The 14,659-nt window shown below is 31.1% G+C and overlaps 1 protein-coding gene across 1 annotated transcript in view; it reads right to left on the reverse strand.

The window, feature by feature from the left end:
- The window catches only part of LOC118185109 (acetylcholine receptor subunit alpha-like), a 152,454-nt gene that overhangs the window by 39,264 nt on the left and 98,531 nt on the right, over positions 1–14,659 (reverse strand). The window contains exons 3-4 of the mRNA XM_035354916.2: positions 11,223–11,332; positions 3,371–3,551 (exon numbers count right to left, since the gene is read on the reverse strand). Of these exons, the coding sequence (XP_035210807.2) occupies positions 3,371–3,551; positions 11,223–11,332 (291 nt within the window). The remainder of the gene's footprint in view (positions 1–3,370; positions 3,552–11,222; positions 11,333–14,659) is intronic.

Below are 14,659 nucleotides of genomic sequence, written 5' to 3' on the forward strand. Positions count from 1 at the left end.
GCAAAAGATTTGCAATGGTAATTTTTCAAACGTTTTGCCTTAACTTATCTTTTATTTATTTTTAAACTACGCCTGATTAATCTTCAGTCTAGTTTATAGCTCCATGGTAAATCAGGAGCTGACTGTCGATTTAATGAAAAATATGAAAAAAAAACAGCCATATTAACATTTATATGTATATATAACACAAATTTGATCTTGCCATTTAAAATGCACACATCTCTCCCCCCTCTCGAAATAATTCTTTTTATCATTCCAGAATTTATGCTCATATAACGTAATTATTATAAAAATAACATTTTACGCAATTTTGATAAAATTTCCCATCGCATACATTTATTTGCTACGCCAAGTATGCGAGACTATACAAAGGAACATAGTCTGACAGAGTCACGTGATCTAACGTTCGTTGGCAAAATCCAATCGCGAGAAGTGGTTTCAAGATGAGAAAAGATCTCTGAACGTTCTTTATGAGTGATTAACCCTCGAAAAAAAGAACAAAAGAGAAACGATGCAGAGATTTTATTGGCAGAACCTCACACCTAATGCTTCGAAATCACGTTTGGCCTCATCCAGTCTCCCTGCTCCACACCGCAGGCGTGACCTTCTGATAGCTTTGCCCTGGCTCTGCTCCCCCTCCGCTCTTTACTTCCGATGTTTTCTTTATGGCTGATGCTGTTGCACCTGCTGTGTTTACGTGCACTTTTTTATATTGTTATCATACTTTTTGTTTTTTATTTCACGACTCGTTTTTGCAACGATGGAAGTGGTTTCATTTCCCTCCCGGTTCCATAGCCATGTTGCTTCTGCTGTTTCTATGTCTAACACTAAAATGTTTAGACGTCGTAAAAATTTGTAGACCGAGAATGAAAATTATAAAAAAAATATGTATTCCACTTATAGGTTTCTTTTTGACATTTTAACAGAGAATTAGAAAAAGCATAATCATATGCATACACCTGTTTTATTCTTTATATATATAATAAATGATGCATAAATGTCATTATATAAACCCATTCTTTAATCGAAAGCCACAATGAAAAACTGAAAACATTTTATTTTTTAAAGCGACTTACGTATTTAGAATTGATTATTAGGTCACAATTTTATTGCATGTGCTCCGAAATATTTCTGTTTATTTGATTATATTTTATTTCTTCTGCATCTATTTTCATTAAATGATTTATTTTGCGCATTGTCTGAAATAATTGTGTCATACAATTTTGTTTAATCTAATGTATGACCATCTTTATGTTTGTAAATGTTTATTTTTTGCACTATGTTACAGATCTTGTAATTTTGAATCAAACTCTTCTCTACGGCTGCACTGGAGCCAGTAGTCACAGTCAATCAGTAAGCTGAAGAAGTCAGTTCCAATTTAAGTAATTATATTCATTCCTGGATCTGTCTTATTGCTTTGCTTTATGAGTGATAATCGATAACCTGAAATATTCCTCCTACCCTGAGAAGAATCTGGCTTATTTCTGTTTTTTTATTTTTTGAATTATTTATAGATATTTACTTTGCTATGAAATGTAATTTATTTCGACAAACCGTCAGTTTCGTTTTGCTCATCGGGCATAGTTTTTAAATTATATCCCTACGAAGCTGTAGCGGGAAAAAATGTTATCAGTACTAAAGTACATTGTTAAAAAAATAGGCACATTCAAAGTCCAAAACTGAAATGCTCCGAAAATCAATTATTTATTTTAATAATTAGCCACTGGGGATGCTAGCCTCAAATATTTCATTCCAAATTCGCTGTGTCGTGTTCCATATTCACTGCGATCAACAGCAAAATAACATCGGGATTCTCCTCTGATATATCATTTCTGGGGGTAAATTTGTTAAGTTTCACAATGGAAAACAGTTGTTGACTAATTAAATGTTTGTAAGTAATTATTATGAATGTAGATTTCTCTCAGTTTTAGATAGAGTTGATTTTTTCTGAAAACATAGCAGAAAATATCTTAAATCACATCTTTAAATATCTTAAAATCACAGTACTTTCCTCATATAATTATCAAAAGGGATACTTTTATGTATTCATTATTTATTCAAAGCTTTTACTACGTTAATTGCAACCAGTTTTATGAAAAGTTAACGTTCCATTAAAGCTTATTTGTAAGATTTTCTTTCAACCTATTACAAAATGCAAATTAGGTGTAAATGCAAATAACGATGATTTCTCGTATTTGAAGATACTGGATTGGAAACTTTTGTTTACATAGCGGTTCAACATACCCTTGATTAGAAGACATGTTGGTGACTGCTAGTGAGTGATCGTTTAACTCTGCGAAAAGTTAAGGCTAGCAGTTTTCTCTGAATAGTATATTTCGATTCGAATTCGACAAGTAGCGATGTATATCTTGTTGCGTTAACTGAAATTCAGATAAGTATTTAATTAGTTTATCTTAACAACAATAATCTTATTGTTGGAACATGCCATAAATATAGAGAAACATTACCTTGTGTAAGAATCATTTCAGTAAATTTACTAATTATTTCAATTAAATACTGAGAAATATTTATATTTTAATAACAATGTTATGTGTTTTGCCCATCTAGTCTTCATAATACCAGTTTTAAGCACTAAGCTTTAGTTGCTTTTAATTTATAAAGAGAACTGCATACAGACTCGATGTTTATTTCGCGTTTTCCAGAGTATTTGGTCAGGTTTTGTAATTTTAACCTTCCAGTCAGCCAGGACGAGTTTATACACCTATATACTATAATTAAATACTTATCTGAATTTCAGTTAACGCAACAAGATTACATTTACTAACACCTTTAAAGAAGTACACACTCTACATGCATCTCGAAACGTGTTCAGATGATTAAGGCTGCGTTCGGTCCTTTATTCGGCTGTAACCATTCAGGCAATGTATTAAAGGTAAAGATCTAAGTATAAAATATCAAAAGCATTTGGTATTTTAATGGAAAATATTTCTTTCTAATAGCATTTTTAGGAGATTTAAGATCTTGCAGCCAAATATTTCGCCGAGTGAAGGTTTGAAAATAAACTTATTTTTGTGTAGATATTATGAATGCTCACACATGTTCTAAGTGTGTCTCACACATATTCATATGTATGTCTCACAGAAATAATATATAGTGCATTATTTAAGGTTTTAAGGCTACAAAAATCTGAGAAAAGCTTTCGAAGTTTGGAAGTTTGGCTTTGGACAGAATTCTCGTAATAATATAATACTTTTATAATAAACTGGACTCGTCTACAATGTATACTAACGCTTCAAGGCTGCACGATCTGTAAAATAATTTTATCTTGCCTTTTCATTATCTTTTTCTTCCCCAAGGATAATGAGTCGCATAAGTATAACGATTATCCAACAGGCAAACACATAATTACCTCATATCCATCGTAGGTCCAGGATCCAAACTTCATCAGACAAGATTGTTCATCGAAAGGAAAATATTCCACATCGATTTCGCAAGTACTTTTATACAAAGCAGGAGGTTTCCATACAATTTCCCCGGAGTAATATACAGTTGCTTTCGTCATGAGTGTCACTTCATAGTTTCCGTCTGCACTGAAAAATAAATTCATAATTTCTTATAAAACGAACAGAATGAGCTCATTTTTAAAGCTCCAGACGTTCCTCTACTGATTTTTGAATTAAGAAAGCAATTCATATAAAGGTAAAATTCATCCAAATATTTATAATGATATATAATTTGCTTAATCAACTTAATCAAAATTTTTAATGTTTTAAAAAACTAGAAAGCAAGGAAAAATCATTTTAATATTCCAATTAGTAATATTTTATCCCTAATTCATTTAGAGTAATAAAGTAATTAATATAAATTTGACTACTTTTAAACTTAATTTTTTATTTTAGATTAAATCCTAGAAAAGTATAAAAACATTTTAAAGTTTATTATATTCTTGGTTTGTAGATTTGTGGATATTTATCTTATACATTATTATATAAAAATAAAGATTAACTGGTAATAGTGTACAGTTTTACTGTTTAAAATAGTTTAATGAAAATATAAATTTAGGATGCTAATAATTAAAATAAAAAATGTGATGTGTACACCATATGATTTCCTTGCACGGAATATTAAATTATACGCATTTTTCTTGCATTTACTTTAAACGTATTGGATTGAATTAAATCTACTTCGTCGATAGAGCACAAACCACAATAGAATAAATACACTCTTTAAAATTCACTATATGTGTTTACCATAGCGACACTCTGGCGCTAGGTTCACTTAACAGCGTTATATTTCGTTCATATTATAACTCAGAATGCACAAAATTTATATCATTTGAAGAATTATCTAATCGTTGCCACATGTTCTATTCAAATACTATAATAGAGCTAGAATGATGTATAAAAGAAATTAAGCAAACAAAACAAAAAAGGTACAGTTTTTCACAGATGATTCAATATTTCTCCTTCAATTAATTCAGTTCTCACTTCTCGTTAAGGCAAAAATACATAAAAACTCAAAATATCTATAATGAAAATAATCATAAACAATTATTTTCTCGAATAAATTCCAGAATGGGTTAAACATGATTTAATTCTCAATAATAAAAAAGGCATTATTTTTGTTGTTGCGAAGCTTAGTTTCTCTAGACTGGCAACAAATTTGCTATTTTGCCAAGTTTAAAATGTAAACAAACATGTCCGCCGTCACAAAATTCATTAGGCTTAGCTGCACCTAAACAACTTTTAAATTGTTGATAACTCCACAAATATTGCATGCAGATTTACTAAATGCATAAAACCCTTAGCCGGAAGATAATAACAACATAATTCAATCATTTTAAAGCAAAAAAATGCACAACTTCCAAACATATAAGAGTAAAGAAACTGAGATCATTGAGCCGGTTAACAGATAAATATATATATACATATATTTATATACGTTTGATGCGGCCGATTGCAACCAAAATACGAGGTGCACATCTGCATGTTATAGCAGTCCTATATACAAAATTTCAACGGTCTGAGGCTAATCGTTTTTGAATTATGCTAGATACGTACGTACGTACAGACGCCACGAAAAATTCTCTTTAGAATCCATTTTAAATCAGTTTTATAATTTTTGTGGGTGAAAAGAGACTTTTATTATATTCTTACGTACAGATGTCACGTAAAAGAATCATTAAATTGCATTCGCCAGCGGTCAAAATGGATATTTTCGTTGAAATATAATACCTGAAAATTTTTGCGATTACAATACTTCCTTTTTACTTCGTACAAGGAAGTAAACATTTTAAAACTGACATCAGTTCCTTAAAAAATAACAATGCAAGTCAATGCGAATTTTTGCCATGAAAATAATTTGCTTTCTAATTGCTTAATAAAAATGCAAAATCTTTTAAATAATTAATTTTTATCAAATTTACGTACAAATATATTCTTTATAAACAAGAGCGATAGAACATGATTCACTTGGCTTGTTATTCAGGATTTCTTGTAAACGTTTTTCCAATTCCTCTGGTTTTGTAAAATAATGAAAAATAGGATTTAAGTGATGATTATTTCTCGCGCATATTCTGTGTTATGTTATTTTATAGAAAAATAAAAGCATAGTTGCTGCTATTTAATGCCTTTTTTTTTTTTTTTTTTTTTTTTTTTTTTTTTTTTTTTTAGCCGAAAGGGCGTTAGCACAGAACTGCTATTAGTCTCGAAACGGCATTTTGCATCGAATCACTAAAACAGCTGTATAACCTTTCCAATTGTTGACACCAAATATTATCGCTTTGAATTATATTTAAAGAAATTAAGTAGAATTCGTGAATGTATGTTTGTTTCTTGTAATGTGAAAAAACAACGGTATCTAGAGCCATCAAATTTTGCATAATGTAGTTCTCCATATGAGCCCCTGGAAGTCCGAATTTAGAATTTGTTTTTATTGTCTGTTTCATATTTTATAAAACTTTAACGAATTTTTTATTATTAAACTCAACGATTTTAAAGCGAAAAGTGGTAATATTGCAAGGAAAAAAACACTTTTATCTCCAGAATTCTGAAAGCTTTCAGATTTTTTTTTCGGATTTAAAGTAATAATTTCTCTTCTACATTAAAATACGTAGAACTGGAATGACTGTAAATATAGGGATATTAATAATACTACATAACTGTGTCGTTTGCCTACTAATAACGCAGCAACCACGGATAGCGTCTGGCGGAAGAGAGGAAAACTAGTTAGTTGAATGTGTGACGCGTCTAACAGTAGTCGGAATAACATACCGTCTTCATATACATCTGAAACATAATACTTGTATTAAATACCTTCTAAATATTATATAAATATACATAATATGTTAATAATAAATTTATGAAAAATAATTATATTAGAGTTCGGCAGTGAATGGAATTCAGTATAGACTAATAGACTGCGAAAAGAAAAGGAGCATGTTATACGGTAGCCCTTTAGAAGGTAAATAAATTTTCACTTATATCGTTTTAGTTTGTACTTTAATACTTAGTTAGGTCATGGGATATGAATTTGAGATCATGTTTGAGAGCTGCATGTTTTGCTAGAAACTCGGCCATTTCATTGCCTTCCCTGGCATTTTGTCCTCTGGTCCATGACAGGACATATTTCTATGTATTACTTTTGCTTATGATGAATTTCATGTGGCGGGCTATTCGAGAATTTTTCGTGGTTTCGTGAGCTATTCGAATTTTTAAGCGGAATTTCCCAGGCTATTGGAGGATTTGTGTTCTATTGTTTGATGGCATGTATGGAGGATTGCCTGTCTCTGATAACGCTGTTTTTAAGTCACTAAGTTGCATAATGCCGTTATGGTGACACCGCTTCCTACCTTATTTTCTATCTTTGAGCCATCCGTAATGTATGCAGTAAATTCAGTTGATGACGATGGCTTGTCGAGGCTGCAATGGAGATTGTGATGACCCAAAGCGGGATGTCTGTTATATTTCGGTAGCTTTTCTTCATAGTCTTGTGGATTGAAAATGACGTCGTTGTACGCGGTAGGTTTCTTGAGTTGTAGAATCATTGTGGACAGTGGGTCGGTTTCTGTTTGTATTGGCAGTGGGATCACCCGTGGCCTTCGAGATTAGATGGCCTGGTCAGCTGCAGAATCACGGGATTTGACGTCACGTAAGGCGTCTGAACTTTCACCCTTCGCACTGCATTGTGTGGACACTGCAAGCGAAGACTTCTTATTACGTTGCTTGCGTGCTGTATATTTTTATTATTCGTGTGTTTTTTATTGCTAAATTTAAGTAATGTTGTTAAGGATATTTTCATTTTTAAATTGAGATTACTAGTTAACTTATTTGTTAACAAGAATAACGATCGACGTCTACGTAGAGCTGTCTTCATCATGCCTGCACGATGTTGCGTTCCAGCATGCAAATCCAATTACGATGGCACTAATGAATATGTATCAGTATTCAAATTTCCAAAAGATACAGTAAAACGGGATTTATGGATCAAAAAAATTCCAAGGAAAAATTTTATTTCAAGTGCTCGCAGCGCTGTGTGTGAAAAACATTTCGAAAAGATGATATTATTCGCTATGATTATTTACCAACAAACGAAGGTACTTTTATTCAGATGTGTAGAGGGCATCCTAAATTAAATAACGATGCTTACCGATGCATTTTTTTTCTGGTTGTCCAAAATACTTATCTGAAAGTCCAACCCCTCAGAGGATGAGCAGGGAGGAAAAAAGAGCTAAGATGGAGAAGCATATTTTTAATGAATTTTTGAGAAAGGACAAAATAGCATCATTTGAGGATTTTTCTTCTATGTTACCAAATAAATTAAATATTTCAGATACTTCAAATATTATTTTACATAAATCTGTTGCTGGTATTTATATTTTATTGCTCAGTTTTCATCCATATCTTAAAATTGAGAAAAGTATCTTTGCATCGCTTCATATAGATATAGCAGTTTATCTAGGAGATAAAGTTGTTCCAGTTGAAAGTAAAGAAGAACCAGTAAGTTGAACAGCATTCTTTGCTGGTCAAACTTACCGAGATATATGTACAAAACATTAACATGTTTGATGTTCATGAAACTTGTTTAATGTGTGGAATTCTCTTTTCTAGCAGATTTAAAAAAATAATGAGCACCATTTCAAATATTTGTTTAAACAATTATACTAAAGTTCTTCAAAATAATATGCATACAAAAATCGATGAAAGGAAACTTAAAAAAGTCAAGAATACGTGATGAAAAGATATGAGTATGCAAATGGCATTGTTTTATTTTTTAAAAATAGTGTACTAAATATGATGCAGTTCAAATATATTTTCAATAATGTATCTTTTACCTTTAAACTTGTTAATCCTTTTGCTGTTTCCTTATTATTTGATAATACTTCATAATTTTTCAAAATAAATTATCAATTGCGAATCATTATTGCTTCAGTATACTAGTACAACTTGCACAGTATTTGCTAATTAGACAGAAATGATGGTTTGTTCTATGTATAGTTGTTTTGAGGTTTTCATTGGCAAATTTATTGATTTTACGTTTTTATGAAACATTATATGGATGGCTTTTATTTGTAAATATATTATTTATTATGCATCTACATCTAACTAATAATGTAAATATTATTAAATGATGTAAATATTATTATAATTATTGCTATAGATAACATATAAATATGTGAAAATTATTCGTTTTCTGTAATGTTGCAGCAAAATTGTAATTTATTTAATTTACAAAGTTTTGAGATTTAAATTTTTTCTGAGGCTTTTCTGTTCATTTTATTAGATAGTAATTTAAATGAATTAAAAATACATTTGCATAATGTTTGGAAGCTCTGAAATATTTATAGTTTTAAGGAAAAATTATTTTTTATGTCTTTTAATTTGCTAAATTATATTTACTTTTGTTAGTGAATTATATTTCTAAATCTTTTCATTCCTTTCATTCCTCTCCTTCTCAAACTAATTTTTATGTTAATAAATAACAGCCTTTTTATTTACTTATTTCAAAACTTTCTTTTTTGAGTGTATCCTAACAAATTATTACAATACAGTGTAAAAAAAAAAAAAAAAAAAAATGCACAAGATAACCTAAAACATAGCATAGAAAATTTCGTGAATATTTCTTAAAAAATAATATTTATTAAGTTATTAATCTTAACTGCAAATGAATATACGACCTTTCATATACGTTTTCAAGTCTTTGAAAATTTAGTTATTATTCATTATTATAAACAAAACACTCTAAACATCGAACGAAACGCTCGCATTCAAATCATCAAAAGAAAGTCACTGAAGGATCGGACGCCTTTCGTGACGTCACTAACCAGGCCATGTTATCTCGAAGGCCACGGATCACCCCGGCTATTGCCTGCAGTGCGTTGGTGGAGGTTTGTATTTGTTGAGTATTGCAGCTTATTTAATGTTATTGCATATTTATTTATTTATAAACTCCTTTGAAGTCTGACTGAAGGACAGAAAAATCTGTCAGGTGACTCCAAAGATTTCATTGGTTTCTACTAAATGGCCACTTTAGCAATATTTTTGCCACCATTTTCCTTTAATAAAGTTTTGATGGTTTTTCGAATGGATTCTACTTGATGTTGAGAGTCGTTTGTGAAATTTGAGACCATGTTTGATGAAATAGTATTTTCCAATAGTATAAGTTTGAATGGTTGTGGATCTAAATGTCTCACAACAAAATTATTGACCAGAGTGCTGTAAATTTCACTAAAAAGTGCATGTCATGAGTTTCATCAAATAACATCGTATCAAAATATTTATGCATACTTGAGTGTGTAATAATTTCAACATTATCTGGGAAGTACCATTAATAATGTTTAAGTGACTTTTAATAATACTTTCTAACAATTCTAATCACAGCAGAATTATTCTATTGTGACATGAAATGCACTGTGACATGCATTTTAACATGAAAATTCTTTATATATTTCATGTTAAAATGCTACAAATGCATACTTTGAAAATGCGTGAAATTAACTTTTTGCACAAGCATGTGTTAAGTAATTCTATTTTTCATCTATAAAAGAGTTACGGGTTCTTAAATGAGGAATCCGATTTCAGCAGCTTAAAAAATTGGTGAGGGGGACTCTAAATAAATTCAGGTGGATCGCACTAGAAGATTAGTTAGGTGTTTTATGATCTCGCTCCGTATCGCAGGTTACCAATCAGCTATTGGATTCACTAATTTTAACACATTTTTTGGTGTCTTTAGCTATATTACTAAACATCGCTTTCTTCACACATACGCCACATAAAATTCAAGAGCAAAATCATAAAATATTTAAAACGGCTTGTCTTTAAAATTCCCAATAGATTAGTAGAGTTTCCCAATTTTTTTATATTATATTAGCTATATTATTTCCTTGATAAGTAGCCGCTCAAGCTGCCGACAGCCTAAAAGTATTATTATAATAAAAGACAAAATATATAATTCTTTTAATAAGTTCAGCTAATGACATTTCCTTAAACTATTTTACTAGACATCTCAGAATTTAAATACGTTTTTGTTTAAATCAGTCAGAATAGAAGAAAGAAGAAAATATATTCTAAAAACTGCGTACTTAAATATTTTCTGGCATCCTTCTTTGTAGAATGAATTGTTTTTATTGATTTTCAATCACTTATTTTACTAACAGAAAGATTAAAATTAAATACATTATGCTTTACGGAATGGCATTATGCTGGTGCGACGAGATAAGTATTCTTATTCATATCACATTGCTTTTAAATAGCCGAATTTGTGGATTAAATTTGAAAGATCTTATATTTGACGAATGGCAACAGTCTGGGTCGCTGGAGATAAAAATATTTTATTCGATCACCGTTGCCACTACTCGCTTTCAAATCGCTGTGTTTGTTTAACAAAAATTCTTTAAATCTGTACCGAATATGAAATAAATAATAAAAAAAAAAAAAACAAGTTCTAAATTCAAAATTAGGGCTCCGAAGGGCCATTCCTCGGGCGGAGGACTAAGTGTATTAAAATTTAGTTGACTGTATGTGCTGCTGTTTTTCCACACCCCGAAGAATATACGTAGGTATATTTTATTATTTAATTTTTTTTTAATCATCTCGATAACATTTGGTGGCAGTAACTCGAAAAGTGATTTGAGCGCAAAAGCGATACGGATTAAAAAGGAGTTTCTACATATACAAAGACTAAAATGACATTAAAAGCTATCGGAAAATGAGATTTTATGAAATGCGGGACTTAATGAAAAAATTATAAAGAAGAGAACTTACTTATTGAACAACACAATATCTGGTAGCCATATGTGTTCCGCTGGAACATGAATCATTTCTACACCGCCATAGTGGCTGGGGTCCCACTTTAATTTGTAATCGTGCCATGTCTGAAAAGAAAGACAAATTAAAAAGAAATTTATATTGTACTGAAAAATCTAAAAAGCAAAATAATGCATTAACAATTATTAATTTATTTTTGCAGAGCGCATCAGTGATGAGTTTCGAATCATTCATAAATTTGGATTTAATTCTTTCAGTCAGTTATCCATTTTTCAACCTAAAGATTTTAGAGATATTATTTAATTAATTTTCAGACTATCAGTAAGTACATACGGTTTGTTTAGGGGTAAGCACTAATATGTAATAACACTGTCAGCGAATGTTTGAACATGGTTTAAGAAGTAACATACATGCAATTTCAGTAAAATGAAAATGTAAGAAGGCTTGTAGAGACATTAGGTTAATTATAAGCAGGAAGAAGGGAAAATATGCAACGCCTTCGCCGGGAATCGAACCACGGACCTCTGGAATACGCGCCCAGCGTACAGACCACCACATCACGAAGGCATGCCAAGAAGGCAGGAGGAATACCTTATATACTCCCCCTTTTAAAGGGCGACTGGGTTTTAAGGGACCCAATCGCCAAGTCCTGGGTGTGGAGATTCATCATCCACCACCCTTTTAGTTCGGCGCCGCTGTAGAGACATTAGGTATTTTGGAAGCCTTGAAAAGGTGAAAAAATTATGCAACGCCTTCGCCGGAAACAGAAACACGGTCCTCTGGAATACGCGCCCAGCGTGCAGACCATCACAGCACGAAGGCATGCCAAGAAGGCGGTGGGGGAAATACCTTATAAGCTTACAAATAAATTCAATTTTAATTAGAATGAGAATCGCATTTTCATTTATTCTGAAATAAAACAATTTTCAAGGCTTTTATTTGACATGCAGAATTATGGATGAATCCATATTGTATTAATGAGTTTGAATAATTTGCTAATGAGGGAATTAAATTATTTTGTATGAGCTACCTTCTTTGTTAAGAAAAACAGATTAAAGTGTGATGCATGATTGATAGCTTGAAGTAAGTATTTGAAAAAGAATTAATATCTTCCTAATTTGAAATTTATCAAAATTAACTGTAATAAGTAATGATTTAATGTTTATCTTTGTGCGACGATTTGCACCTAGACCTGGAAAATAATAAGCATATCGCCGTGTCATGAAATGATGAAAATCATATTATGAAGATATAATGTATTTTTTCCCTCCTTCCAGAATACCTTCGTGATCTAACGGTAGCCAACTCAGCACGTATTCGAGAGGTACAGGTTCGAGTCCCAGCAAAGATTGGATATGTTTCTAATTTTCGGCTTCAGAAAAGACCTAATAACTCATGGCTAAATCATTAAAATTTGTTTCAGTACAGCGATGTGAAGGAATGAGAAGTGACGTATATTTAAAATTGGTGTTAATGAAAATAAATTTGTAAAACACTTCTTGCCATTCTATTAGTTTTCATATGTCATGTATAAGTTCCCAATTTAGGTTGTATATTGTAGTTTCACAACCGTGTTGCTTACGTTATTTATGTACTATTATTTATAAATGTAAACGTGTCCAGAAGATGCAAAGTTCAACATAGGATTTCCAAATTTTGGCTTTTGTGCAAGGAAAACGTAAAATATAGAGAATAAAAGAGAAGGAGTGATTTTTTTACATGTATAACTACACAGATTTATTTGCGTGTTGTCAATTGGTGCTTAGTAGAAAATAGAATTTAGCAATAAAATTTTATTAATTCATTATTACAGCTTTTTGACTGTCCTCAATTGCTTCGTGCGGAAATGTCTTAGTTTTTTTTTAATTTGACATTGGCTGTCGCAAGTAGCGATGGATACCTTTTTATAAACATTAATTAAAAACCTATACGATAGTAGTATACAATTTTATAATATTTATATAATAAATATTTTATTCTCTTGTCCGACAGCAATCACTTAATTTCAGTTCAATGACAAAAGTTAAATAGAAAAACGTTTCCAGGGTATTTTGCTTTAGAGGAGCAAACGGAGTTTAATTTATAGTTATACCATCATAAGTTCAGTGATTACATTTCACTGTGCATAAGCATGTATAACTAAAGCTTTTAATTTAAAGTCTGATTCAGGCTATCAACAAATTATCAAATGATATAAATAAAAAGTATATCTAAACTAATATTGGCAAATTATCGTTGGTCAGTCACTTGTAGGAACTATTAGCATCTTCTGATGAAGAAAATAGGAAAAGTCAATTATGCCCTTGCCAGGATTCGAACCATATATCTTTCAATTGCTAGCTGGATGTGCTACCCATTTACAGGACAAGACAGTGCAGTAATTTATTAGAGACTTGTGATTTTCAAACAGCAGCAAAATTAAGGAAAATCAGCCGTTCTTTAATAAATTGCACTTAATAATAAGAAATGTAAGATATTGAACTGTTATTGGCACTATAATAGCAAATTGTAACAGATTTATATCATCTAGTAATGCAGCAAATCTTATTATGACTCGCTGCATTTTTGCGTTTAAATATGAATCAAATATTAACTAGAAAAAATAACTTCGTACAAGAAATCAGTTTTAAGTCAAAAGTTCAAGCACTTCACATGCAATACTTCGAGTTTCCATACTTTCCATGTTTTCCCATTTATAATAATTGCACTTCTGCTCTTTTAGTCCTAAGCTTCTGTTCTGTTAGAAAGTCCCGCATGAAGCCATTTCTGCTTTTAGACAGATACATCTCGTGTGATTTGCAGTATTTAATTAAACACACAAGCAAGCCAGTGTCTTTCATATTTAACAAGAAGTTCAATTTTTATTTAGCTTCTTGACTAATCAATAAAATACAAAATTGAATAACATAAAAATCATACGTAATCTATTGATAACTGCACATATCAGTGTTATGTTTTTCGTTTAAAAAAAGAGTATACGTAGGTATATACGTAAGTATATTTTATTATACATTGAGATTGCATTGAGATTACGTATCTAATCTGTATTATAGTTTGTTACTTTAAAACAGTCACGGCAAAGTGATAGCGCTTTTTCTTCATTTCTGATACTAACGTGTCCTCATCACTGCACAGAAGGAATCAAAAGTTTTTAGCAAATTAGAGGATTCCATTTTTTTCTCCGTAGCGTTCGAGGTTCGGAGAGGAAATGGCCTTGAAGTGAAACAAAAAAAGGTCGAGCAGCTGAAATTTTGTATATATTATTGAAATAACTGGCGCCAATAGTCATTTTGACTATTGGCGCCAGTTTTGAGCGTAGAAATCGTTTCATTTCTCATTAGGGATATTAAAATTCTTTCAGGCTAATCTGCATCACTCTTAAACAAGATAAATTTAACACAGTTCTTTCGTAATCTCGTAAAAACAAAACAAAA

Source organism: Stegodyphus dumicola, chromosome 4, assembly GCF_044657685.1.
Source record: "Stegodyphus dumicola isolate Sdum_Otavi_A_Nest chromosome 4, ASM4465768v1".
Lineage (NCBI taxonomy): Eukaryota > Metazoa > Arthropoda > Arachnida > Araneae > Eresidae > Stegodyphus > Stegodyphus dumicola.